The sequence below is a fragment of the Erpetoichthys calabaricus genome, chromosome 2, assembly GCF_900747795.2.
Source record: "Erpetoichthys calabaricus chromosome 2, fErpCal1.3, whole genome shotgun sequence".
NCBI classification, from domain to species: domain Eukaryota; kingdom Metazoa; phylum Chordata; class Cladistia; order Polypteriformes; family Polypteridae; genus Erpetoichthys; species Erpetoichthys calabaricus.
The window spans coordinates 106,452,506-106,477,865 of NC_041395.2; the positions used below are offsets into that span (position 1 = coordinate 106,452,506).

At 40.3% G+C, this 25,360-nt stretch overlaps 1 protein-coding gene across 28 annotated transcripts in view; it reads left to right on the forward strand.

Moving 5' to 3' along the window:
• The window catches only part of madd (MAP-kinase activating death domain), a 237,397-nt gene that overhangs the window by 143,611 nt on the left and 68,426 nt on the right, over positions 1-25,360 (forward strand). For 17 of the 28 annotated variants that reach the window (XM_051923186.1, XM_051923176.1, XM_051923177.1 and 14 more), the window contains 9 exons: positions 683-845; positions 5,213-5,316; positions 5,482-5,675; positions 13,702-13,976; positions 14,107-14,246; positions 15,402-15,503; positions 20,712-20,771; positions 21,146-21,248; positions 22,036-22,222. In XM_051923186.1, coding sequence (XP_051779146.1) covers positions 683-845; positions 5,213-5,316; positions 5,482-5,675; positions 13,702-13,976; positions 14,107-14,246; positions 15,402-15,503; positions 20,712-20,771; positions 21,146-21,248; positions 22,036-22,222 — 1,328 coding nt within the window. Of the gene's footprint in view, positions 1-682; positions 846-5,212; positions 5,317-5,481; positions 5,676-13,701; positions 13,977-14,106; positions 14,247-15,401; positions 15,504-16,435; positions 16,475-20,711; positions 20,772-21,145; positions 21,249-22,035; positions 22,223-25,360 lie in introns of all 28 variants that reach the window. The other 11 variants (XM_051923181.1, XM_028794247.2, XM_028794254.2 and 8 more) reach the window with 3 other exon arrangements.

Here is a 25,360-nt window from a genome sequence, read left to right on the forward strand (position 1 = left end):
GGAACTGTCATCTCTGTCTTGTCATGGAGCACAGTTTAAACTTTTGAAAAAGAGACAAATGTTTGTTTGCAGTGTTTGAATAACGTTCCTGTCTCTCTACAACCTCCTGTGTTTCTGTGCAAATCTGTGACCCAAGCATGACAATATAAAAATAACCATATAAACATATGGTTTCTACTTCGCGGATTTTCTTATTTCGCGGGTGGCTCTGGAACGCAACCCCCGCGATGGAGGAGGGATTACTGTATTTAGTGTCCATTGGCTTAACCACTAGGCCATGTTGCCTTCTGGTTAAAAATGCAAAGATGTAGAAAAACAATTATGTGCCTCTGAATTTTTCATTAATTTAATTTTCTTCTATATTTGTAGCTACACTGAGTATTTTTGCATTCTGATTGAGAATACATTATTTTAACTTCTCTTTTTTTCTAGTATTAATTTTGTATCTGATAGATAAATGTGAGAAAGACTATAAACATTGAGAGTGGTTTTCAACATATGCTAAGTTTTATCCTCTGCTGAAGTTCTTTGATTCTCCAGTAGCACTCTTAAGTTTTTGGACTTGTGCTTTCTCTTATACAGTATCTTCTCTTCTGCCATACTCTTACTTTGTTAATTTTAGTTAGAATACTTGACACCTTTCTCTCCTACTTTTACACTCTTGAGATCTTTCTCTCCACAGATATGTATGACCCTTCTCTCATTGGAGATAAACCCAAGTGGTATGCACATCAGCTGCAACCAATTTTTTATCGTGTTTATGATAGCAACTCCCAGCTTGCTGAGGCAATGAATGCTCCACTTGAGAGAGAGAATCAGAATGACTCTGATCCAACTGATGACAGGTAAGAGGTGTTTAAGAGGTCAAACCACACTGGATATATAGGAAGTTGATGTGGTTTATAAAGTTGTGCTATTGGTACATTTTCTTGATTTAGTACAGTGTCACTGACAAACTACATGCAAACTGTTATCTGATGTGTGAACAGATTTAGATCCACAGTATTTTCCATATGTTTTATAACAATAGTTAAGGCAACAAGTTATTAAAAATGATTGTTCTGTGGATAGCGTATCTTTGATATTGGTACAATAGGTGACTTCTTCCTTTAGAATTTTAGATTTTTGTATGATTTGATGACAAACAGGTGTTAGCTTGTTGGCACAAGTTTTTAGTCAAGGAAACAATTTGAGCCTGTTGTCTTATTAAAACTTGTACATTTGAAAACAAAACACCAAATTCAAATCACTCTTCAAGTTAATTATGAATACTGTTACATACTATCTAATATTTTGACAAATCATAAGTGTTTATAAAAAACATCATTGACCTTTGTCTCTTAATAGGAATTAATTCTTTTAAATAATTGTTTACAGTGCATGGAAAAAAAATCACTAGTAGAGAATCAACCAGGCATTTCATATTTGCTCAATGCCAAGTTCATCCATCCATCCATCCTCTTCCGCTTATCCGAGGTCAGGTCGCGGGGGCAGCAGCTTGATCAGAGATGCCCAGACTTCCCTCTCCCCAGCCACTTCTTCTAGCACTTCCAGGGGAATCCCAAGGCGTTCCCAGGCCAGCCGGGAGACATAGTCCCTCCAGTGTGTCCTGGGTCTTCCCCAGGGCCTCCTTCCGGTTGGACGTGCCCGGAACACCTCACCAGGGAGGCATCCAGGAGGCATCCTGATCAGATGCCTGAGCCACCTCATCTGACTGCTCTCGATACGGAGGAGCAGCGGCTCTACTCTGAGCCCCTCCTGGATGATTGAGCTTCTCACCATATCTTTAAGGGAGAGCCCAGACACCCTGCGGAGAAAACTCATTTCAGCCGCTTGTATTCGCGATCTCGTTCTTTCGGTCACTACCCATAGCTCATGACCATAGGTGAGGGTAGGAACATAGATCGACTGGTAAATTGAGAGCTTTGCCTTATGGCTCAGCTCCTTTTTCACCACGACAGACCGATGCAGAGCCCGCATCACTGTGGACACCGCACCGATCCGCCTGTCGATCTCACGCTCCATTCTTCCCTCACTCGTGAACAAGACCCCGAGATATTTGAACTCCTCCACTTGGGGCAGGATCTCGCTCCCAACCCTGAGAGGGCAATCCACCCTTTTCCGGCTGAGGACCATGGTCTCGGATTTGGAGGTGCTGATTCCCATTCCAGCCGCTTCACACTCGGCTGCAAACCGATCCAGAGAGAGCTGAAGATCACGGCCTGATGAAGCAAACAGGACAACATCATCTGCAAAAAGCAGTGACCCAATCCTGCGTTCACCAAGCCGGACCCCCTCAACACCCTGGCTGCGCCTAGAAATTCTGTCCATAAAAGTTATGAACAGAATCGGTGACAAAGGGCAGCCCATGGCGGAGTCCAACTCTCACTGGAAACAGGTTCGACTTACTGCCGGCAATGCGGACCAAGCTCTGACACCGATCGTACAGGGACCGAACAGCTCTTATCAGGGGGTACCCCATACTCTCGGAGCACCCCCCACAGGATTCCCAGAGGGACACGGTCGAACACCTTTTCCAAGTCCACAAAACACATGTAGACTGGTTGGGCGAACTCCCATGCACCCTCTAGGACCCTGCTAAGGGTGTCGAGCTGGTCCACTGTTCCGCGACCAGGACGAAAAACACACTGTTCCTCCTGAATCCGAGGTTCGACTATCCGACGGACCCTCCTCTCCAGAACCCCCGAATAGACTTTTCCAGGGAGGCTGAGGTGTGTGATCCCTCTGTAGTTGGAACACACCCTCCTGTCCCCCTTCTTAAAGAGGGGGACCACCACCCCAGTCTGCCAATCCAGAGGCACTGTCCCTGATGTCCATGCGATGTTGCAGAGACGTGTCAACCAAGACAGCTCTACAACATCCAGAGCCTTGAGGAACTCCGGGCGTATCTCATCCACCCCCGGGGCCCTGCCACCAAGGAGTTTTTTGACCACCTCGGTGACCTCAGTCCCAGAGATGGGGGAGCCCACCTCCGAGTCCCCAGGCTCTGCTTCCTCATTGGAAGGCATGTTAGTGGGATTGAGGAGGTCTTCGAAGTACTCCCCCCACCGACCCACAACGTCCCGAGTCGAGGTCAGCAGCGCACCATCCCCACCATACACAGTGTTGACACTGCACTGCTTCCCTCTCCTGAGACTCCGGACGATGGACCAGAATCTCCTCGAAGCCGTCCGAAAGTCGTTCTCCATGGCCTCCCCAAACTCCTCCCATGCCCAAGTTTTTGCCTCAGCAACCACCAAAGCCGCATTCCGCTTGGCCTGCCGGTACCTATCAGCTGCCTCCAGAGTCCCACAGGACAAAAGGGACCGGTAGGACTCCTTCTTCAGCTTGACGGCATCCTTCACCGCTGGTGTCCACCAACGGGTTCGGGGATTGCCGCCATGACAGGCACCGACTACCTTATGGCCACAGCTCCGGTCAGCCGCCTCAACAATAGAGGCACAGAACATGGCCCATTCGGACTCAATGTCCCCCACCTCCCTCGGGACATGGTCGAAGTTCTGCCGGAGGTGGGAGTTGAAGCTACTTCTGACAGGGGGCTCTGCCAGACGTTCCCAGTAGACCCTCACAACACGTTTGGGCCTACCAGGCCTGACCGGCATCCTCCCCCACCATCGGAGCCAACTCACCACCAGGTGGTGATCAGTTGACAGCTCCGCCCCTCTCTTCACCCTAGTGTCCAGGACATGTGGCCGCAAGTCCGACAACACGGCCACAAAGTCGATCATCAAACTGAGGCCTATGGTGTCCTGGTGCCAAGTGCACATATGAACACCCCTATGCTTGAACATGGTGTTCGTTATGGACAATCCGTGACGAGCACAGAAGTCCAATAACAGAACACCACTCTGGTTCAGATCGGGGGGGCCATTCCTCCCAATCACGCCCTTCCAGGTCTCACTGTCCTTGCCCACGTGAGCATTGAAGTCTCCCAGCAGTACAAGGGAGTCCCCAGAAGGTGTTCCCTCCAGCACCCCCTCCAGGGACTCCAAAAAGGGTGGGTACTCCGAACTGCTGTTCGGTGCATATGCACAAATAACAGTTAGGACCCGTCCCCCCACCCGAAGGCGGAGGGAGGCTACCCTGTCATCCACCGGGGTAAACCCCAATGTACAGGCTCCAAGTCGGGGGGAAATAAGTATGCCCACACCCGCTCGGCGCCTCTCACCGGGGGCAACTCCAGAGTGGTAGAGAATCCAGCCCCTCTCAAGGAGATTGGTTGCAGAGTCCAAGCTGTGCGTCGAGGTGAGCCCGACTATATCTAGCCGGAACCTCTCGACCTCGTGCACTAGCTCAGGCTCCTTCCCCTTCAGAGAGGTGACGTTCCACGTCCCAAGAGCCAGCTTCTGTAGCCGAGGATCGGACCGCCAAGGTCCCTGCCTTCGGCCACTACCCAACTCAAACTGCACCCGACCTCCTTGGCCCCTCCCATAGGTGGTGAGCCCATGGGAAGGGGAACCCACGTTGCCTCTTCGGGCTGTGCCCGGCCGAGCCCCATGGGTGCAAGCCCGGCCACCAGGTGCTCGCCATCGAGCCCCACCTCCAGGCCTGGCTCCAGAGGGGGGCCCCGGTGACCCGCGTCCGGGCGAGGGAAAACGCTGTCCAAATTTTGTATTCATCATGGAGGTTTTGTTGAACCGCACTTTGTCTCATCCCTCACCTAGGACCAGTTTGCCTTGGGTGGCCCTACCAGGGGCATTAAGCCCCGGAAAACAGAGCTCCTAGGATCATTGGGACACGCAAACCCCTCCACCACGATAAGGTGGCGGTTCGAGGAGGGGTCAATGCCAAGTTAAATAGGTGAAATAAAGGTAGACTCAAAAATGTAGACAGCATATAATCTTTTTTAGCTAAGTTTCCATTGTAGAGTAAAAGTTATATGTGAAGTCTCCACTCTTCAGAAATGTTGTATACTAAAATGCTGCCTGGGCAGTAACGGCTATAATTTGTCTTGCTTCAGTGGTGAAGATTCTGGTGGATATGATTACAGGGCGTAAAACCTTAACACAGGAAAAGTCAATCTAATTACTTCCTTTTTAACTCAAGTTGGTGTTCTTTAATTGTCTTTTTCCAGGAAGCACTAATGTGTAGTTTCTTCCATGCAATAAGCTTAAATTTAATGTTTGAATGTTGTGCAATTTTAAGTTTGTTATTTCTATACAAAGGTGTGACTGACCAAATTTACTTTCAGTGGCAGTGACAGTGTGGACTATGATGACTCCAGCTCATCATATTCTTCTCTTGGTGACTTTGTCAGTGAAATGATGAAGTGTGATATCAAAGGAGATACTCCTAGTAAGTATGTTTCTAAATAAAATCATTATAAATAATAGACTGTTAAAAAGAGGACTAAATGAATACATTTTATTGTTACCCTCATAACTTGTTAGTTAAAATGTCTTATTTCCCAATGAAACATAAAAGTGTAACAAATTGTCATTGTTTTTGTTTGTACAACAGATGTTGATCCTTTGACTCACGCAGCACTAGGAGATGCCAGTGAGGTGGAATTCCAGGATTTTCAGGAATATAGGGGTGATGTAGAGGACCAAACACTGGACAGTGAGAATTCCCTTGACAACAACCAGCCACGGTCTAGCTCCAGTACAACAGCAAGCTCTAGTCCTAGCACTGTTATTCAGGGAGTCAATCATGTAAGTGCTACAAGGGCAAATAGAAGTAGGGTTGTTAGTGAACTGTTCTACAAAAAAAAACATGGTTTATTAGAGTCTGTAGTCCTAATGGTAGTTCTAAACAATATAACTCCATGTCATATTTTCTATATTTCTGCATAAATATGACCTAAAACATTTCAGATTTTCACTCAAGTCCTAAAAGTAGATAAAGAGAAACCAGTTAAACAAATGAGACAAAAATATTATACTTGGTCATTTATTTATTAAGGAAAATGATTTAATATTACATATTTGTGAGTGGCAATATTATGTGAACCTTTGCTTTCAGTATCTGGTGTGATAACTGCAACTAAACGTTTCTGGTAACTGTTGATCAGTCCTGCACACCGGCTTAGAGGAATTTTAGCCCATTCCTCCGTACAGAACAGCTTCAACTCTGGGATGTTGGTGGGTTTCCTCACATTAACTGCTCACTTCAGGTTCTTCCACAACATTTCGATTGGATTAAGGTCAGGACTTTGACTTGGCCATTCCAAAACATTAACTTTATTTAACATTCTTTGGTAGAACGACTTGTGTGCTTAGGGTCATTGTCTTGCTGCATGACCCACCTTCTCTTGAGATTCAGTTCATGGACAGATGTCCTGACATTTTCCTTTCGAATTCTCTGATATAATTCAGAATTCATTGTTCCGTCAATGAAGACAAGCCATCCTGACCCAGATGCAGCAAAACAGGCCCAAACCATGATACTACCACCACCATGTTTCACAGATGGGATAAGGTTCTTATGCTGAAATGCAGTGTTTTTCTTTCTCCAAACGTAACGCTTTTCATTTAAACCAAAAAGATCTATTTTGGTCTCATCCGTCCACAAAACATTCTTCCAATAGCTGTCTGGTTTGTCCACGTGATCTTTAGCAAACTGCAGACGAGCAATGTTTTTTTTGGAGAGCAGTGGCTTTCTCCTTGAAACCCTGCCATGCACACCATTGTTGTTCAGTGTTCTCCTGATGGTGGACTCATGAACATAAACATTAGCCAATGTGAGAGAGGCCTTCAGTTGCTTAGAAGTTACCCTGGGGTCCTTTGTGACCTCGCCGACTATTACACGCCTTGCTCTTGGAGTGATCTTTATTGGTCGACCACTCCTGGGGAGGGTAACAATGGTCTTGAATTTCCTCCATTTGTACACAGTCTGTCTGACTGTGGATTGGTGGGGTCCAAACTCTTTAGAGATGGTTTTGTAACCTTTTCCAGCCTGATGAGCATCAACAACTCTTTTTCTGAGGTCCTCAGAAATCTCCTTTGTTCGTGCCATGATACACTTCCACAAACATGTGTTGTGAAGAGCAGACTTTGATAGATCCCTGTTCTTTAAATAACACGGTGCCCACTCACACCTGATTGTCATCCCATTGATTGAAAACACCTGACTCTATTTTTACCTTCAAACTAACTGCTAATCCTAGAGGTTCACATACTTTTGCCACTCACAAATATGTAATATTCGATCATTTTCCTCAATAAATAAATGACCGAGTATAACCCCAATTCCAATGAAGTTGGGACATTGTGTAAAACGTAAATAAAAACAATGCAATGATTTGCAAATCCTTTTCAACCTATATTCAATTGAATACACTATGAAGACAAGATATCGAATGTTCAAACTGATAAACTTTATTGTTGTTTTGCAAATCTTCAGTCATTTTGAATTTGATGCCTGCAACACATTCCAAAAAAGCTGGGACGGGGCAGCAAAAGACTGGGAAAGTTGAGGAATGTTCAAAAAACACCTGTTTTGAACATTCCACAGGTGAACAGGTTAATTGGAAACAGGTGTTTATCATGATTAGGTATGAAAGGAGCATCCCCAAAAGGCTCAGTCGTTCACAAGCAAGGATGGGGCGAGGCTCACCACTTTGTGAACAACTGCGTGGGCAAATAGTCCAGCAGTTTAAGAATAACGTTTCTCAACGTACAATTGCAAGGAATCTAGGGATTTCATCATCTGCTGTCCATAATATCATCAAAAGATTCAGAGAATCTGGAGAAATCTCTGCACGTAAGCGGCAAGGCCGAATACCAACACTGGATGCCCGTTACCTTCGATCCCTCAGGCGGCACTTCTTTAAAAACCGACATCATTCTATAAAGGATATTACCATGTGGGTTCAGGAATACTTCAGAAAACCATTGTCAGTTAACACAGTTCGTCGCTACATCTACAAGTGCAAGTTAAAACTCTACCATGCAAAGCGAAAGCCATATATCAACAACACCCAGAAACGCCGCCGGCTTCTTTGGGCCCGAGCTCATCTGAGATGGACTGACGCAAAGTGGAAAAATGTGCTGTGGTCTGACGAGTCCACATTTCACATTGTTTTTGGAAATCATGGATGTCGTGTCCTCCGGGCCAAAGAGGAAAAGGACCATCCGGATTGTTATCAGCACAAAGTTCAAAAGCCAGCATCTGTGATGGTATGGGGGTGTGTTAGTGCCCATGGCATGGGTAACTTGCACATCTGTGAAGGCACCATTAATGCTGAAAGTTACATGCAGGTTTTGGAGCAACATATGCTGCCATCCAAGCGATGTCTTTTTCAGGGTCGTCCCTGCTTATTTCAGCAGGACAATGCGAAGCCACATTCTGCATGTGTTACAACAGCGTGGCTTCGTAGTAAAAGAGTGCGGGTACTAGACTGGCCTGCCTGCAGTCCAGACCTGTCTCCCATTGAAAATGTGTGGCGCATTATAAAGCACAAAATATGACAACGGAGACCCCAGACTGCTGAGCAACTGAAGTTGTACATCAAGCAAGAATGGGAAAGAATTCCACCTACACAACTTCAAAAATTAGTGTCCTCAGTTCCCAAACGCTTATTGAGTGTTGTTAAAAGAAAAGGTGATATAACACAGTGGTAAACATACCCCTGTCCCAGCTTTTTTGGAACGTGTTGCAGGCATCAAATTCAAAATGAGTGAAGATTTGCAGAACAATAAAGTTTATCAGTTTGAACATTCGATATCTTGCCTTTGTAGTGTATTCAATTGAATATAAGTTGAAAAGGATTTGCAAATTATTGTATTCTGTTTTTATTTACGTTTTACACAACGTCCCAACTTCATTGGAATTGGGGTTGTATAATATTTTTGTCTCATTTGTTTAACTCTTTTAGGGCTAATTTTTTTTTTTTGTTTCTTTTCTCCCGGGGCTGAATATTTTTCCAAAAACTAACTTTTTTTAAAAAAAGAACACAAAGCAATTGAAACCAACAAAAAATATTTCCTTTTGACAAATGTTATTGTCTTGCATGTTGTATGAGCCTGCATACTCTATGATTTCACATACATTTTACAAAGCAAAGTCTGATCTCGCTCAAAGCAGCCAATTTCAGTCATTGCCACATTGCACTCCTTACAATATGAGTTGCTTTGGTGCCTACTTTTCAATTGTCTGTTGCTGCACTTTCTCACATATATTGTTAGTGTGTACTGTAGAGAGACGAGTCACCCGTTTGCCATCGTGCCATGCCACTGCCACCAAGTTTTCTGCCTGCATGAAAACCGTATTGTCACCTGTTTTCCTCTTCAGCCTGTCTGGCTTCATGTGTCTCCTGTTCACCCTCACTGTGCCACAAGCTCCAATTCCCCTGCTCTGTAGCTCCATGAACAATTCTGGAGCTCCAGCACAACCTGACTTGTCAAGGGACAGTTCTCTCTTTGTAAGAAATACTTTCCTGTCTATGTAATTACTTTCAGGCAGAAACCAGTGTTTGCTTCTGCCAGTACAAAATCCTTTATGCCATACTTTGTGGGCTTGTCTAGCATATATTTGCAGAATAAAAGGTGTCCCTTTTATTTTATCATAGATTCATGCACAGACAAATCACAGCCAGGCTGATCAAATTGTTTCTATGTTGGTTCCACCATGTCAAGCAGGGGCTGAACTTTATGCATGGCGTTATAGCCTGGCTCACCCCATGGGATTTGCTTCTGTTTATTACAGAAGTGAATAAAACTTTGCAGCAGCAGGTACCTATCATCACGCTGCATAACCTGTCCAAAGCCACCAGGGGACAAAGCACGTTTGGACCAGTGCTCCCTGAAGTTATATCACCAGTTCTGTCCCATGTCTATTTGTAATGCCACAGCGCGCTTCATCTCGTCTTTTGTTGTGGGTTTCCACTTTGAAAAACGAGAATGCGATGCAAGCGCAGCCCGCGATTCAAAAAATTTCTCTGCCAACCTGTTTGTCTCGTCTGACAGTAGCTGAAAAGCAGCATCAGGAGAGAGCAGCCTGAAGTAGTTCAGCAGCGGGTGATCTGTCGTGTCCAACAGCAAGCCATGCCGTCTTGTGAAGTCCGGTAGCCAGTTCGGCTCCCACGGATCAATGTCTGTGTATTCCTTCCATGTGAACCTTGCCGTAGATGCATCGGCTGCACGAATGCACTCAGCTGGCGCGGCATTGGCTGGTGTCCGATCAGCTGATGCCGGCTTCTCACTCCCTTGTTCGATCTCCTGATCACTGTCAATAAAATCCGATTCTGAAAAATCAGAGTCCGACTCCGCGATAATGTGCAAAACATTGTCTGCCGAGTGTTTTCTTTTCTGCACTCGCTTCGCTCCCTTGTGACATGTCGATGCCATCTTGCCATTGTTTACATTTCGCAACTCACGCACACGCAAGAATTAGTTACCGAGTCAACGAGTCTAACATTCCTCCAAGCACAGAGGGAATGCCTGCGACGTGACAGTGAGATTTGTCGCTATTAACAGCTGATTGTCGCCCTCTATCCCTGGATGTCGACTTTTGTCGACATTCGCCCTCAACCCCTCCTGTCGACAAGTCGACATCCGCCCTAAAAGAGTTAACTGGTTTCTCTTTATCTACTTTTAGGACTTGAGTGAAAATCAGATGATGTTTTAGGTCATATTTATGCAGAAATATAGAAAAATCTAAAGGGTTCACAAACTTTCAAGCACAACTGTATTTCATTAAAGATGTTCACATGTTTTCTACCCTGTTTAATATGTTGTGAATGTTTTGGGTTCCTTGGTGCTTAAACCATTTCAGACTGGACTTCTTTAAAAGATTCACTCATTAGAGAAAAAGAAAGAAAGAAAGAGAGAGAAAGATTTTAAGTACTCAAGTTAGGAAAGGTAACACAGTAGAACTCCCAAGCAAGCGCTTCACTCTGGAGTACCAATCCATTGGGCTTGGAAAAATGTTTAATAGAATTCAGTCTTTTTCTCCTGAGATTTGTCGCTCCTGTTTCTCTATGAGCGAGACTGAGAGACAGGTTGGAAGCATGTGCTTATGGTGTGTTGCCACACCCACCACATGCCAAACCACCTGATTTGGGACCCGAGTGCCAAAGGTGACACCCTGCTCCTGGAACAGTGAGATTTTTTACGGCAGCTGGAGTGCCAATCCTGCCATAAACCCCTAAGTTGGAGGATCTGCTTGCAGGACTAGATGCAGATTAATGTCATACCCAGGAAGAAGCAATTGCAGGTTAACACTAGAATCCTGGAAGCCTATGAAAGCACATGTAATCACGGGCCACCTTAAATTCCTTTGCACCTCTCCATTAGTTTCTTTTGTGTTGCAAATGTGTCGATCAGCACAAGCAGGAAGCAGACTGCTATCCCATCCCCCCACCAATGTAGCTCAAGTGTGTTTATCTGGGTGTGAGGTGTCTGGAATTGTAGAGGGTAAACAATATATCGTCATTTGGAATACATACATTTCATGTGTGTTTCATGTCTACAACGATCTATGTAAATGTAGGATGACAGGAAATGCGAGGCAGGAATTGTTGAGCACATAGCTAAATCAGAAACGTTTTTCATGTTTTAGTAATAATTTGACAAATTGTAGACATGAAGTGTATAATGTGTGAAGTCTGAAGTCCAAATATCAAATAAACACTTTCACAAAAGGTACAAGTATAACGAAACAAGTGCACTTTTATTCAAGAATAAAGCTGAAGGAAAAGAAGTTGGCTTAGGGTACGACACTGACATGACCGCTTTGGTGGTGCAACAGTAAGACCTGCTGACTCATAATAAGGAGGTTGCGGGTTCGATTCCCGGGTCCTCCAGTTACCATTTTGAGTAGTCAGCTGCTATTTTTATTACTATTATATAATAAAAACATACATTTGATTTGAATCTGTAACAGTTGGTGTAAATTTATAGTACTTGTAAAAGTTAGATTTCTTTTTTTCTTTATTCTCTTAGTCACGTTCACGTTCCCCCTGAGGTGCATATTCATTCAGCGTGAGCAGGAACACTCAGGAATAAAACTGAATAAAAAAAAAAATTCAGCTGACCATAAGGTACCAAGAAGGCATGATTCACCAGTGTTTGTGTGTCAGCTTTTATCCCTCCACATCAGAGAATTTCCAGTTCCATTGTCTCAAAACACCACTCACACCCACATTCACAGTTTTCCCAGTCTCGTTCATGCACAAGATCTGACACTGTTTTCAAATAAACAGATTTGTTATACCACGTCTTTAAAACTAACAGCATCAGATCGGGGTGGGGAGCGTGAATGTGACTGAGAGAATAAAACTGAAAAAAAAAAAAACTTTAACTTTTACAAGTATAAAACTGAAAAAAAAAAACTTTAACTTTTACAAGTACCATACCACGCTCATTCCTTGCAGTATACTTACAAAAGTTAGGTATGTTTCATGTCCTATTGTAACACCCAAAGGGGGGAAAAGGGTGTACCCCCTAAACTGTATATATAGATAGGGGAAACCCCTCCTCACTGTTTCTGTGACTTCCAATATATGTAGGAAGCCCAAATTTCCCATGCTCATCCTTTACACTGTACTTACAAACGTGCCACAGTGTCACCCCCATGTGTGTAATTATTAACAGTATTCATTATTTAAACAGAAAATTTTGATCTGTAAAACATACACACTTAAATGCATTTCATCATGAAAGTGATATCAAGTATAAATCTAAGGATTCTATATGTGCAAAGAGTTAAAATAAGTTTCTGGCATCTCATTTCATAATTAGCATAAAGGGAGAATATTGTAGCAAGACAGTCAGGACTATCTTCCTCACACCTAGAGACAATATTTCTGTAATATAGGTGAGAATGAAGATCCATTGTTCATGAAGTACATGTATAATGAAATATAATGTAATTTACTCAAACATACTTAGTACAGCTGAAGTTTACAACAGCCACAGGCTTCACAGCAGTAACAATGTGTTTAGTACATTAATAGGCTGCATATTTGTATAGTATGTCGTTAAGAAAATTCACAAGTGCCAAAATATCTGTATAGCTAGTCTACCTCAATGAAGAAAACATTGTAGTGAAAAGGTATAAGAAAATCATATTTGAATACGCTTCAGGTAAATTTTAAGATTTACTTTTTGCATCAAATAATTATTTAAAATGAGCAGGTAGGTTTAGGAATTAACAAATAGTTGCTTTTTTGGACCTTCTTGATTACTGCATTGATTAAATGTCTCTTATGAGCAATATTTAGACTGAAATCTGGAGTAAACCCAACTCAGACCAATTTTGGGCTACTTCCTGGAGGTGTCTTACTGCTATGACATTTTTCCTGTCTATATTCAACAAGCAGACAATTTTTGGTTTATGAGGAAGAGGTGGCCTATTAAAGACAATGATGCTCACATGATTTTTAACTGTTCTTTGTTAAGGGTGTTAAAAACAAGTTGTAAAGCTACAGATGTGGAAAAACACTGGTCTTATACTCTCTGCACACTCAGTGAGATTAAAACATATGATTTTTCAAGTCTGGCAATTTTCACTCCAACCCCCCCAGTTTCAGCTAGTCCAAATGTTAATTCATTTGAGATTTATCAGTTAGCAGTCTAACAGTTTCTGCTTGATTATTGGGCATTGCTGCTGCATTTTTCACCTCTACAGTAATACAGGTGTCATTTCCGGAATTTGAAAAATTATATTTTTGAAGCTATAATCCATGAGAAATTTGTTTTATGTACCTCAAGGCATTATTACTCTCTTATTTTGTAGGAATCTTGTGATTCTGCAGAGGTGGAAGAGAAGTCTGTCACTGGTTTTCAGAACCACACTGTGGCTTTAGGTCTGCAAACATTCCCCAAGCTTAGTTTGGAGCGAAGGGAGAGTGAAAGCACACCCCTAGGTGAAGTCTTTCTGAAGAAGCGCGAGTATGATAACCCATACTTTGAGCCACAGTATGGCTTTCCTGTAGAAGAAGATGAAGATGCAGATGGAGAGCAAGAAGAAAGCTACACGCCTAAGTTCAACCAAAATTTAAATGGAAACAGGTGAATACATCTAGTATATAATTCTCTACTGGGTGAATACCGACAGGAATTGGCAATAAACTCTGTAATGTCACAGCCACTCTTACGATAATCCTTCTTTATCTAATTGCCTCTCTATTTTGGTCTTCAGGTCTCAAAAGCCTTTGCGTCCCAGCAGCCTGAAATTGCCCAGTGACTCAGATGCGGAATCAGACTCACGTGCAAGCTCTCCAAACTCAACTGTATCTAACAATAGTAGCGAAGGATTTGGTGGATTAATGTCTTTTGCCAGTGAGTAATTAACCCATCTTACTGCCACATTATCTAGCCTTGTTAGTGGTTTTTCCTGCTTTGTTGGTTTGAGTTTTTGTTTGTTTGTTTTTTTTTCTTCTAAATAAACTGTCTGATTTTTCCCATTTTTTCTTTAGTTGTTGTTTTGCTTAATTATGCATAATCTCTCATTGTTTGTTGTTTAAGTTTGTAGACAGTATGGCACCACAATCTTATAAGAAAACTATAATAACAAAAACAATTGTGTAAATCAAGAAAGTAAATTTATTGCAATAGCTTTACTTCAAAATCTTCTTTGTGGCATTGGTTTGAAATGGGTGAACATCTGGCCTTAAATAATTTCCTTGTCATGTTAAATAAAGTCTGTGTGACAAGAAGAGATAGTAGTAATCCCATTTGCTACTTGCATAGCAATAATTAAATGTATGGGCCTTTTTGTTGTAAGAGTAATTTACTTGTAACTCATTTTCACACTGTTGTATTACCAGGTTGATTATCCCAGGAATTGAGCATTCACAAATGACACTCCCCATCCAGAACAAAGTTATGATGGGATGGGAACCTATAAGATCTATGACTAGTGTCTAAAGAGATTTCAGTTTGCTTATAAATTGAGCCCTTGGTAATATGTTTGTCTTCTGTATAAGTCCTGAAAACTATGTAAAAGGTTCCTCCATGACTTGGATGAAGAGTAGCTAAAGAATCAACTTTAGTTTTTAATTGTGTGCATGCTTGTGAAAGTTTTGAAGTAGGTTGCAAGTGCAGTATATGCCAATGGCTGATTTGTTTGATTCTTGTGCAGTTTGTTCACATGTATTACCTTCAGGTTTAAGTGGTATTTTTTTTAACGGATTTTGATTGAAATGAGGTATTCCTGAGAATAGTGCTATTTTAAGCCTTTGTCAATTTCACAGAATTTCAACATTGATTTGTAAAAGACCTTGATATGTTAATTTTACAGTAAATTCCTAATCTAACATTTCTGTGTGAAAAGGGCAGTACAGTGATTTGCCTGCACTAAAGGTTGGCATTACTCAGTCATGTAATTAATGTTGTTTAGCTTCAGGTTTAACAAAACAGTCTCTCCTTTTTCTGTAATCATACAGCCTTAACTCTCTTGTCATTGAAGTAGCTTCTGTGTCTCTGTTTCTGCAGGTAACCTGTATAAGAACCACAGCACAAGCTTCAGCCTATCCAATCTGGCTTTGCCTACAAAAGCTTCAAGAGACAAAACAAATCCCTTTCCCAGCTTGAAAGGTATAAATGTACATTTCTGTATTGGCCTGCATTCAGATTTGTCTGGTTATGGCTGGGTTCCAATCAGTAATTTGAAATTGCCTAGTGACTTTTAATGCTGAGTCAGACTCACACATCAGCTTTCCCAATATTACTTTTTTTTTTTTTTTTTTTTTTTTTATATATAAAAACAGCATTGCATTTGACCTGTGTCTTCAGAAATAGCAGAAGTTTATTTTAGAAGTAAAGACTGATATAGACAAGTATTTAATCTTGTGACTAAAGTTGTACTTAAAGAAATCCATGAACATAAACAGGCAATTGTTCTTCCTCCTTGACGCCCTCCCTAAAATATCATCTTTCTGAGCAATTTCACTGAAGCTCCTGCTTTTTGTATTTTGTCTCTGTGTTGTACCTACCATGAAACACTTACCAGTACTTGATAATTGTGTTCTCAATTTTACCTTGAGGAGCAATGTACTTGTTCAGAGCACACAATTTCTGTTTTAGCCCCCATCTCCCAGCCTGCCTTCAGTTATGTTCTTCTTTCCTGTTCTGCTTCTCTTTGTCATGTTTTTGACTGTTCCCCACTGCCCATATTGTGTCAGTTTTGACATGTTCTGATCATTCACCAATTTCCTCTTAAGCTGATTCTCTTCCCTCAGCTCAAGGTAGAAACTTTAGGATGTGTTTGGCCTAGTCTGAGCATTCACAACTTCTTTCACACATATCACTTAATTCATGGAGTGTGTGCCATGCTTTTCAATGTTTCTGTAAATTTCTTCTCACTGCCTGAAATGAGTTCCCTGTGTTCTCATTTTTGTTGTGTCATAACATCATGCTACCGTGTTTAAATGTGAGCTAGTTGTATGATGATTTTTTTTGTTTGTGTTTCATTGCTTCTTTATTTTGTGTTTTTTTCCCTCTTATTTCCTTCCATAATTCAATTTAAGATTATTTAAATCCAGATGTAGACAAGGACACACAGGCAGGTTTGTATGGAATTGTCTGTTGTACCTTAAGATCATAGTTAACATTTAGCCACTTATTAGACTGCTAACTTTAATGCCTCCCTTCCCCCTTTTGCTACTCTGGAGCAGAACAATGTGTGATTTGTAGTGTGATTCACCAATGATCCTTACCTTCCAATCAATAAAAAGTGACCAAACTGTGTCAAGACTAATGTGAGTGGGAGGCATTGCATAGAACATGCGCACACAATGGGATGGCTTGAAGAGTGAGTTTGGTTTCAGTTGACATTTGTCTGGTTTGTGCCTACTTGTCATCAGTGCTCAGTTATGTGTCTCCTCTTGCTTTGGAGTGTCACTGCAGTCCAGAATGTTCACACTCAGAAATTGAATTAGTTGATAATATTCATTTTTCAGGCCAGTGTTAATTTACTAAAATATATCTGTAGCTAAATGAAACTATGCATATCTGTAGCTAAATGAAACTGCAATTTTGCATAGTCAAAATTAATGATGATGCATTACTTAGAAACACTTTTTATGTATGGCTAGAGAGTTCTAATTAGTTGATGAAATATAGTTGATTGGGGATTTGTCAAGTTTAGATTATTTTCACTCCTGACATGTAATAGGCCAGTTTGGTTCCAGCAATCCTTTTTTTCACAAATCGTATTTTAATTTGAACCAGAGAAATTTGTATTACTTGGGTGTCCTCATCACACAAAAAAGAAAAAAAAAGCAAATTTAAGAAGGTGTCCATTTTATAGATGTAGTAACCGATAGAAAATATGGCAAATTTTTGATTTGCACAAGGCTTACTTGTATCTATAGACTGGTCATTCAAGTATTATGCCCTGAACTCTGACCCAGATCCTGCTATCATATGCTGTTTCTGAACCAGTTTGTCCTTTGTAATTGCTTGAAATTGCATGATGAGTCAGTCACAGGATAGGATAAGTGGGGATATCAAAGAGGAGTACACCCTATGGTGTGTCTTCTAGGATTGTGTCTGATTACGTTTGGGAAAGCTTTTAGAATTCCGTCTTACATACAATCAAGTGTTACACTTTTTTTCATTTATTCCTGTACACCTCCCCCATGCTGTCTCTGCTGCTGCCTGTAGCTTTTACCTGAAGTAGCAGAGGTGCTTTTTATGCTACAGTTGTACCCTCTCCTTATCTTTTAAGGCGCATTGAGAGATGTGAGTGATAATAATAAAATAGGTAAGAAATAGTTTTGATTTTGCTCATATTGTATCTTCTTATCTCAACAAATCCTGTATAGTTTAATTAGTTTACTACAGTAGCTTAGTTTAACACTAGAATCCCTGAAGCCTACGAAAATATTTGTAATGCCAGGCCACCATAAATTCCGTCCCACCTCGTCATTAGCATCTTTGTTTTGCAAATGTGTCAGTCAGTACAAGTAGAATGCAGCCTGCTATCCCATCCCCAACTGAAGTAGATGAAGTCAGGTCAGTCGCAAAATTCTCAGAGCTTGGAGTAAGGCGTTTGGAATTGTATAGGGTAAATAATATATCATTATTTGGAATACATCAATCTGTGTAAATGTAGAATGACAGAAAACACAAGACAAGAAATGTTGAACACATAACTAAAACAGAAACCTTTTTCATGTAATGACAAAATGCTGAGGTGATGTGTATAATGCGTGAAGACTGCAGTCTATATATCAAATAAACACATTCACAAAAGGTATAACAAAACAAGTGCGCTTTTGTTCAAGAATATAACCGAAGAAAAAGAAATTGTTCAATTTACATATTACTGGCAATGTGTAAAAATTAAAAGCCCAACTTTCAATTGATACAAACTAGATACAACTACTTGGTTGGTGCAGAGGTAAGGACTGCTGCCTCAAGAGGTTGCAGGTTCAATCCCAATTCCTCCTCGCATTTACCGTTTTGAGTAGGGAGCTGCTAGTATTGTTAATATTACAGTATATATTAAAAACATGCATTCGATTTGAGACTGTAATAGCCAGTGTAAATTTATGGTACTTGTAAAAGTTAGCGCTTAAGGGATAAAAGCATACACACAAATGCAACTCAGTCATTTCTTCTTGGTGTCTTGTTGAGCAAACAGACACTGCAGTGTCTATGGTGGATGTTACTTTTCCTTGCACACGGACATTCACATCAACATGTCCTTTGAACGATTTTTTTTCCATGACGTAGCAGTGGTACCACTGTGACAACTGGATGAAAATGAAACGCACAAACACACAAGGATGTGAACATCTTTTATTTTGTACCGACCTAATAGTTGGGCTTCAGCAACATATCAGTTGAGCAATTTCTTTTTCTTCGTTTTTATTCTTGAATAAAACCATACTTGTTTTGTTACACCTTTTGTGAAAGTGTTTCTTGGATATTTGGGCTTCACACATCCTAAACTTCTCATCAGAATTATGTTGTTATTAACTGTGTGTTCAGCACTTCTTGCCTCACATTTCCTCTGTCATTCTATATTTACACAGATCGTTGTAGACACGGAACACACATGAAATGTGTGTATTTCAAATCATAATATTTCATTACCTATGTAATTCCTTACAAATGCATCGCCAGATAAACACTTCAACACAGACTTCAGCTGTGAGGATTGCAGCAGGGTGATTCCTTCATCTGACTGAGTGCGGTGTGAGGGTGTAGCAACCTGCGTTCTGCTAATCTACACATTTGCAAAACAAAAGTGAGCTATTAGCGCAGTGATAGGGAGCTACAAGATTCTTGGCGTATGACAGGAAAATTTAAGGAGATCAGGGACAACAAAAAGAATTGTAAGCTTCAGGGATTCTAGTGTTAACACTGTTTATAGAATCATATCTTATTCATTTCTTTTGGACTTTAGCTGCTGATTTTTTTTAATGGTCTTTTAAACACACAGTCTGTCTGGCTGTGCATATCATGCATTTTCACTTTATTCTTTCTTTCTTAGAGGTAATGCTAAATGACACACATAATATTATATCATATTCATATTGAATTATATCCTCATATTGATCTTTATATTGATCACATTGAATTCTGTCCTCTGAGTATGAAAGACCTGAAGGCTAATTTTGAATCGGTTATTTACAGAAACAAATGGATGTCATCCCAGGTTTGGCAAACAGAATCCTGTCAAATAGTATGCACCTTTTATTAAAGTTTATTTCAAAATTTAGTAAATGCACTTCTGCACTTGCATGTTTACTTTATGTACTTCTAATCAGCTTTCAAAGGTTCTGCTTTAGCCTCCTTTTTATGACACCTGTCCAAAGATGTCTGTCTGATTTAGTTGGCATCCTATGTCTTAAGTGAATGCCTAGATTTTTTTTTGCTTTTGTTGTATCATAGTCTAAAAAACAGCTTTGATACTGTGTCCTAAATTAACGGTCCATCTATAAATTAACTTTATCTTTGATAACTTAACATGCTGGTTGTTGAAATACTAGTAGACTTAGCTACAGCAAAGCAGCAATCAACAGTGATCTAAAAGGAAGAAATGAGTTAAACAGCTTTTTTTATAATGAAAAACATTTTTAACTAACACAATTTATGTAGTGGGATAAGGAGCCAGGTGAAAATCTAAGTGGGGCATAATGTGTGCTGCATATAATAAATATCTATGGCATCTGGGCACATCATCTAATTTATATGATTTTATCCAAGATAAGGATAACAGTGTAAAAATATTTAGCACTAAAAATTAAAATAAACAGATTAAATAGGTTATCAATTTGTTTTCTGTACCTTATTGGGCATTGTGTAGCAAAATAATCTCTCTAGTTCTAAGCCTGTGAATAACTACTTTGTTGGGAAAATCTAGCCATCTTCACCACAATCAAATTACTTGCTCACAGTAAAACAGTGAGGTGGTGCTGCTGACTGAACCTGCATACTTGTAGTCGAAAGTCCAGCACTCTGCTCACTAGGGCTGGAAGTCAGTGAAACGTTCAATACCATAGTCACTAGGCCACCATTATCTATTATGTGTTGGCTTGATAGTGCCAAAAGGTTCAGAAACTTTTCGTCTGTTTTCTCTCCTTCAGCATGTGAATTTGTTTCTTCTCATCTTGTGTGTCTTTGGTGCATATTTTTTTCTGCTCTAAACTGCATTCTGGAGTGCGTTTTGCTCTGCAGAGGAGAATTTATTTGTTTTATTTGCTCATTGTCTTTATATCTTATGTTTGTGGGATGACCTTTATATGGCTGCCGTGAAATTTCACTGCACTAACTGTGGATTTTGTGTCCCAGTATTTGAACTAAATGCTATTATGGAGATAATAACTGAAGCTGGCACAGTGGGCACTGAAGGTGGGTCTCTTCAAGCTCTGCCTGCATGTTTCAGTCAAGGGCAACGACATCAGTAACAAACTCCCAGCATCCTACTGTGGCTGACTCCTTAAGCTATATTCACATTGGCCAGTAAATATCATGTGGCACCTGCTTCACTAATTATTCTGCTTTTCCATCTTTGTTGTGCATGACTAAGAATTGCTTCAAAGGCATTTCTTATAGTTTTTTTCCTTACAACATCCACCACTACCCTGTTTTCCTTAAAGTGTGTCACATGTCTGCAATGAACTCCCTTCACTTCAGTTCTGCTTACTTGTAGCTTGTCAGATTTTTCACTTTTAGTCATTTTACTTGTGTTAAAGAGTCTGACATATTTTGTGTGGTGTTCACAGGAAATCGCAGAGCTCTTGTTGACCAAAAGTCATCTGTCATCAAGCACAGTCCAACTATTAAAAGGGAATCACCATCTCCTCAGGGGAGATCAAATAACACCAGGTAAACAAACATAATTTAAAAAAAATAATAATTAAGTTTAGTACCAAAAGGATACAAAAGTATTCTTCAGAGCTGTGGAATGTTTGTTTTCTTGCCTGCAAAATTTGCCAACCATTATTTTAATTGGTGCATTCATTAAAACAACCTCTTGTATTTTAAGAGGCTAGAGATTTACTAGATTAGAATCGAAGAGCAAGTAAAATGATACTAACTAGGCCATGTCATGTTGTAAATGGTCCTGTTCTGTCACATTAACAAGTTGGTTTGTAAGAAAGCGCCTAAGCTTTAGGAACAGTCTCAGCATCTTAGCTTAATGATGACAAAAAATGGAAAGTTGTCAAACCTTCTCATGATGGTTGCTCCTGCCTATTTAGTTGGTCATTGTTTTGTGTATTGTACCTTGCATTATATACTACATTCTTATCTCATTAACTCTCTCGGAAACCAGCAACTGCCCAGGAGGTGCATTGTGAAGAGATTCATAAAATACCTTGGCTGAAATATAAGGAAAATATTCCAGTGGCAGTACTAATTAGTAAACTCAGATTTCACAAACTGACACAGACCATATTTTTGTAATATATGCCAACAGTTTTTTCACCATTTCTTAAATACAGCTTCAGATTTCTGTTTATTTTAATTACTTAAGTGTAGTTCGTGCTAAAAGTTGTAAGTACATGTGCAATTGGCTGAATGTATGTCATGTATTAGCTGAAAAGTATGTCATGCTGTTACTTGAATTTCTATTTTCCATGCTGTATACTCATGTACACTTTGTCACACACAGTGAAAATCAGCAGTTCCTGAAGGAGGTAGTGCAGAATGTTTTAGATGGCCAAGGTGTGGGCTGGCTAAAAATGAAGAAAGTGCGGTCTTTATTGGAGAATGAACAACTACGGGTTTTTGTTCTGAGCAAATTAAATAGAGCCATCCAGTCTGAGGAGGATGCACGACAGGAAGTCATTCATGATGTGGTGAGTTAACAAGGGAGGTATACTTAGAAATGGGATCAAGAGGTCAGGATTGACTCATTAGAGATTGTAATTTGTACACAGTATGTGATTCTAGTATTGCTATGGTGTGTTTCATAAAATCCAAACCAAAGATCCAAATCTTAGAATAATTAATTAGAATTTGCACAATAACTAAGTTAAAAGAAACCCCGTCACTGGGCATATTTTACTTTTTCTGTTCATATTTGCATTGAAGTTGTCCTTGTATTTGCATTTTATTCGCCCCAAAAAAAATGACCGGGATTCTTTGTTTTGATTATCGCATATGTGCCTTAAATTCTGTAAAGAATATACTTATGCCAAAGCTCTCAGATTGAATGTCACTATTCAAAAATACGGTAATTCAAATATACAGTAATTACAAAAGATCTAATTTGAAGGCAAAAACTGACATTCAAGTGTAAAATAACAGTTGTTTGTTTTACCTTTCACTGAAGTCGTCATCATGTTAATGCAGAAATGCTATGCAATACTGCAATATTTTACAGATCTGTTTTTGCAAATCACTTCCACAACCAGACTTTTCATGATGCTCAAAGATTAGTTGTGTCATTATTACTAATCTGTTAATTATTATTGTTTTTATTATTATTATTATTATTACAAATTAGTATTAGCAATAAAAGGATTATGATTAATTGTTTCTTAACACTAGAATCCTTGAAGCCAACAAAGTCGTAATCCCGGGCCACCTTAAATTCCTTTGCACCTCTCCACCGGCGTCTTTTTTTTTTTTTTTTTTTTTTGCATATGTGTCGATCAGCACAAGCAGCCTGTTATCCCATCACCCCCACAGCCGGAGCTGAGTTTGTCACTAAATACTCAGAGCTCAGGTCTCTTTATCTGGAGTTGTATAGGGTAAATAATATGTCATTATGTGGAATGCATACATTTCATGTGTTCCGGGTCTATAGCAATCTCTGCAAGTGCAAGATGCCAGAAACTGCTGAGCACATAGCTAAAACAGAAACTTTTTCCATGTTATACTAATAATGATGTGAAATGTATACTGTGTGAAGACTTTAGTCCAAATATCAAATAAACATGTGCGTTTTTATTGAAGAATATAACCAAAGAAAAAACATCATTCAATTTTCATATTGCTGTCAGTGAGTTAAAAACCCAAGCGCAAATGTCAATTGACAGGATGTTGATATGTATTCTTGAATGGTATAGAGGTAAGAACTGCTGCCTTATAACCCAAAGGCCAGGTGCTCCATGTTTTCAGTAGTGACCTGCTGTTATCCTTATACAGTTAGGTCCATAAATATTTGGACAGAGACAATTTTTTTCTAATTTTGGTTCTGTACATTACCACAATGAATTTTAAATGAAACAACTCAGATGCAGTTGAAGTGCAGACTTTCAGCTTTATTTCAGTGGGGTGAACAAAACGATTGCATAAAAATGTTAGGCAACTAAAGCATTTTTTTAACACAATCCATTCATTTCAGGGGCTCAAAAGTAATTGGACAAATTAAATAACTGGAAATAAAATGTTCATTTCTAATACTTGGTTGAAAACCCTTTGCTGGCAGTGACAGCTTGATGTCTTGAACTCATGGACATCACCAGATGCTGGGTTTCCTCCTTTTTAATGCTCTGCCAGGCCTTTACTGCAGCGGCTTCCAGTTGCTGTTTGTTTGTGGGCCTTTCTGTCTGAAGTCTAGTCTTCAAAAAGTGAAATGCATGCTCAATTAGTTTAAGATCAGGTGACTGACTTGGCCATTCAAGAATTTTCCACTTCTTTGCTTTAATAAACTCCTGGGTTGCTTTGACTGTATGTTTTGAATCATTGTCCATCTGTATCATGAAACGCTGCCCAATCAATTTGACTGCATTTAGCTGGATTTGAGAAGACAGTATGTCTCTGTGAACACCTCAGAATTCATTTGGCTGCTTCTGTCCTGTGTCACATCATCAATAAACACTAGTGTCCCAGTGCCACTGGCAGCCATGCACACCCAAGCCATCACACTGCCTTCACCGTGTTTTACAGCTGACGTGGTATGCTTTGGATAATGAGCTGTTCCACGCCTTCTCCATACTTTTTTCTTGCCATCATTCTGGTAGAGGTTGATATTGGTTTCATCTGTCCAAAGAATGTTTTTCCAGAACTGTGCTGGCTTTTTTAGATGTTCCTTAGCCAAGTCCAATCTAGCCTTTCTATTCTTGAGGCTTATGAGTGGCTTGCACCTTGCAGTGCACCCTCTGTATTTACTTTTATGCAGTCTTTTCTTTATGGTAGACTTGGATATCGATACGCCTACCCCCTGGAGAGTGTTGTTCACTTGGTTGGCTGTTGTGAATGGGTTTCTCTTCACCATGGAAATGATTCTGTGATCATCCACCACTGTTGTCTTCCGTGGACGTCCAGGTCTTTTTGCGTTGCTGAGTTCACCAGTGCTTGCTTTCTTTCTCAGGATGTACCAAACTGTAGATTTTGCCACTCATAATATTGTAGCAATTTCTCGGATGGGTTTTTTCTGTTTTTGCAGCTTAAGGATGGCTTCTTTCACCTGCATGGAGAGCTCCTTTGACCGCATGTTGTCTGTTCACAGCAAAATCTTCCACATGCAAGCACCACACCTCAAATCAACTCCAGGCCTTTTATGTGCTTAATTGATAATGACAATTGATAATTGCCCACACCTGCCCATGAAATAGCCTTTGAGTCAATTGTCCAATTACTTTTGAGTCCCTGAAATGAAGGGATTGTGTTAAAAAAAATGCTTTAGTTGCCTCACATTTTTATGCAATCGTTTTGTTCACCCCACTGAATTAAAGCTGAAAGTCTGCACTTCAACTGCATCTGAGTTGTTTCATTTAAAATTCATTGTGGTAATGTACAGAACCAAAATTAGAAAAAAGTTGTCTCTGTCCAAATATTTATGGACCTAACTGTATATAATTTGATAGTATCCTTATTTATGGTGTTCGCGTCAATACCCCGTATGTATGGTGTTCGCGTCAATACCTTGACTCAGTACAAGTTAGAAGCATGAGTAATGACAGCTGGATATTAACAACGGTCATTGTTTAAATTTTAGCCGATTTCAGATCTAAAATGAGTGACAATCCCAACTCAGCCACAACAGC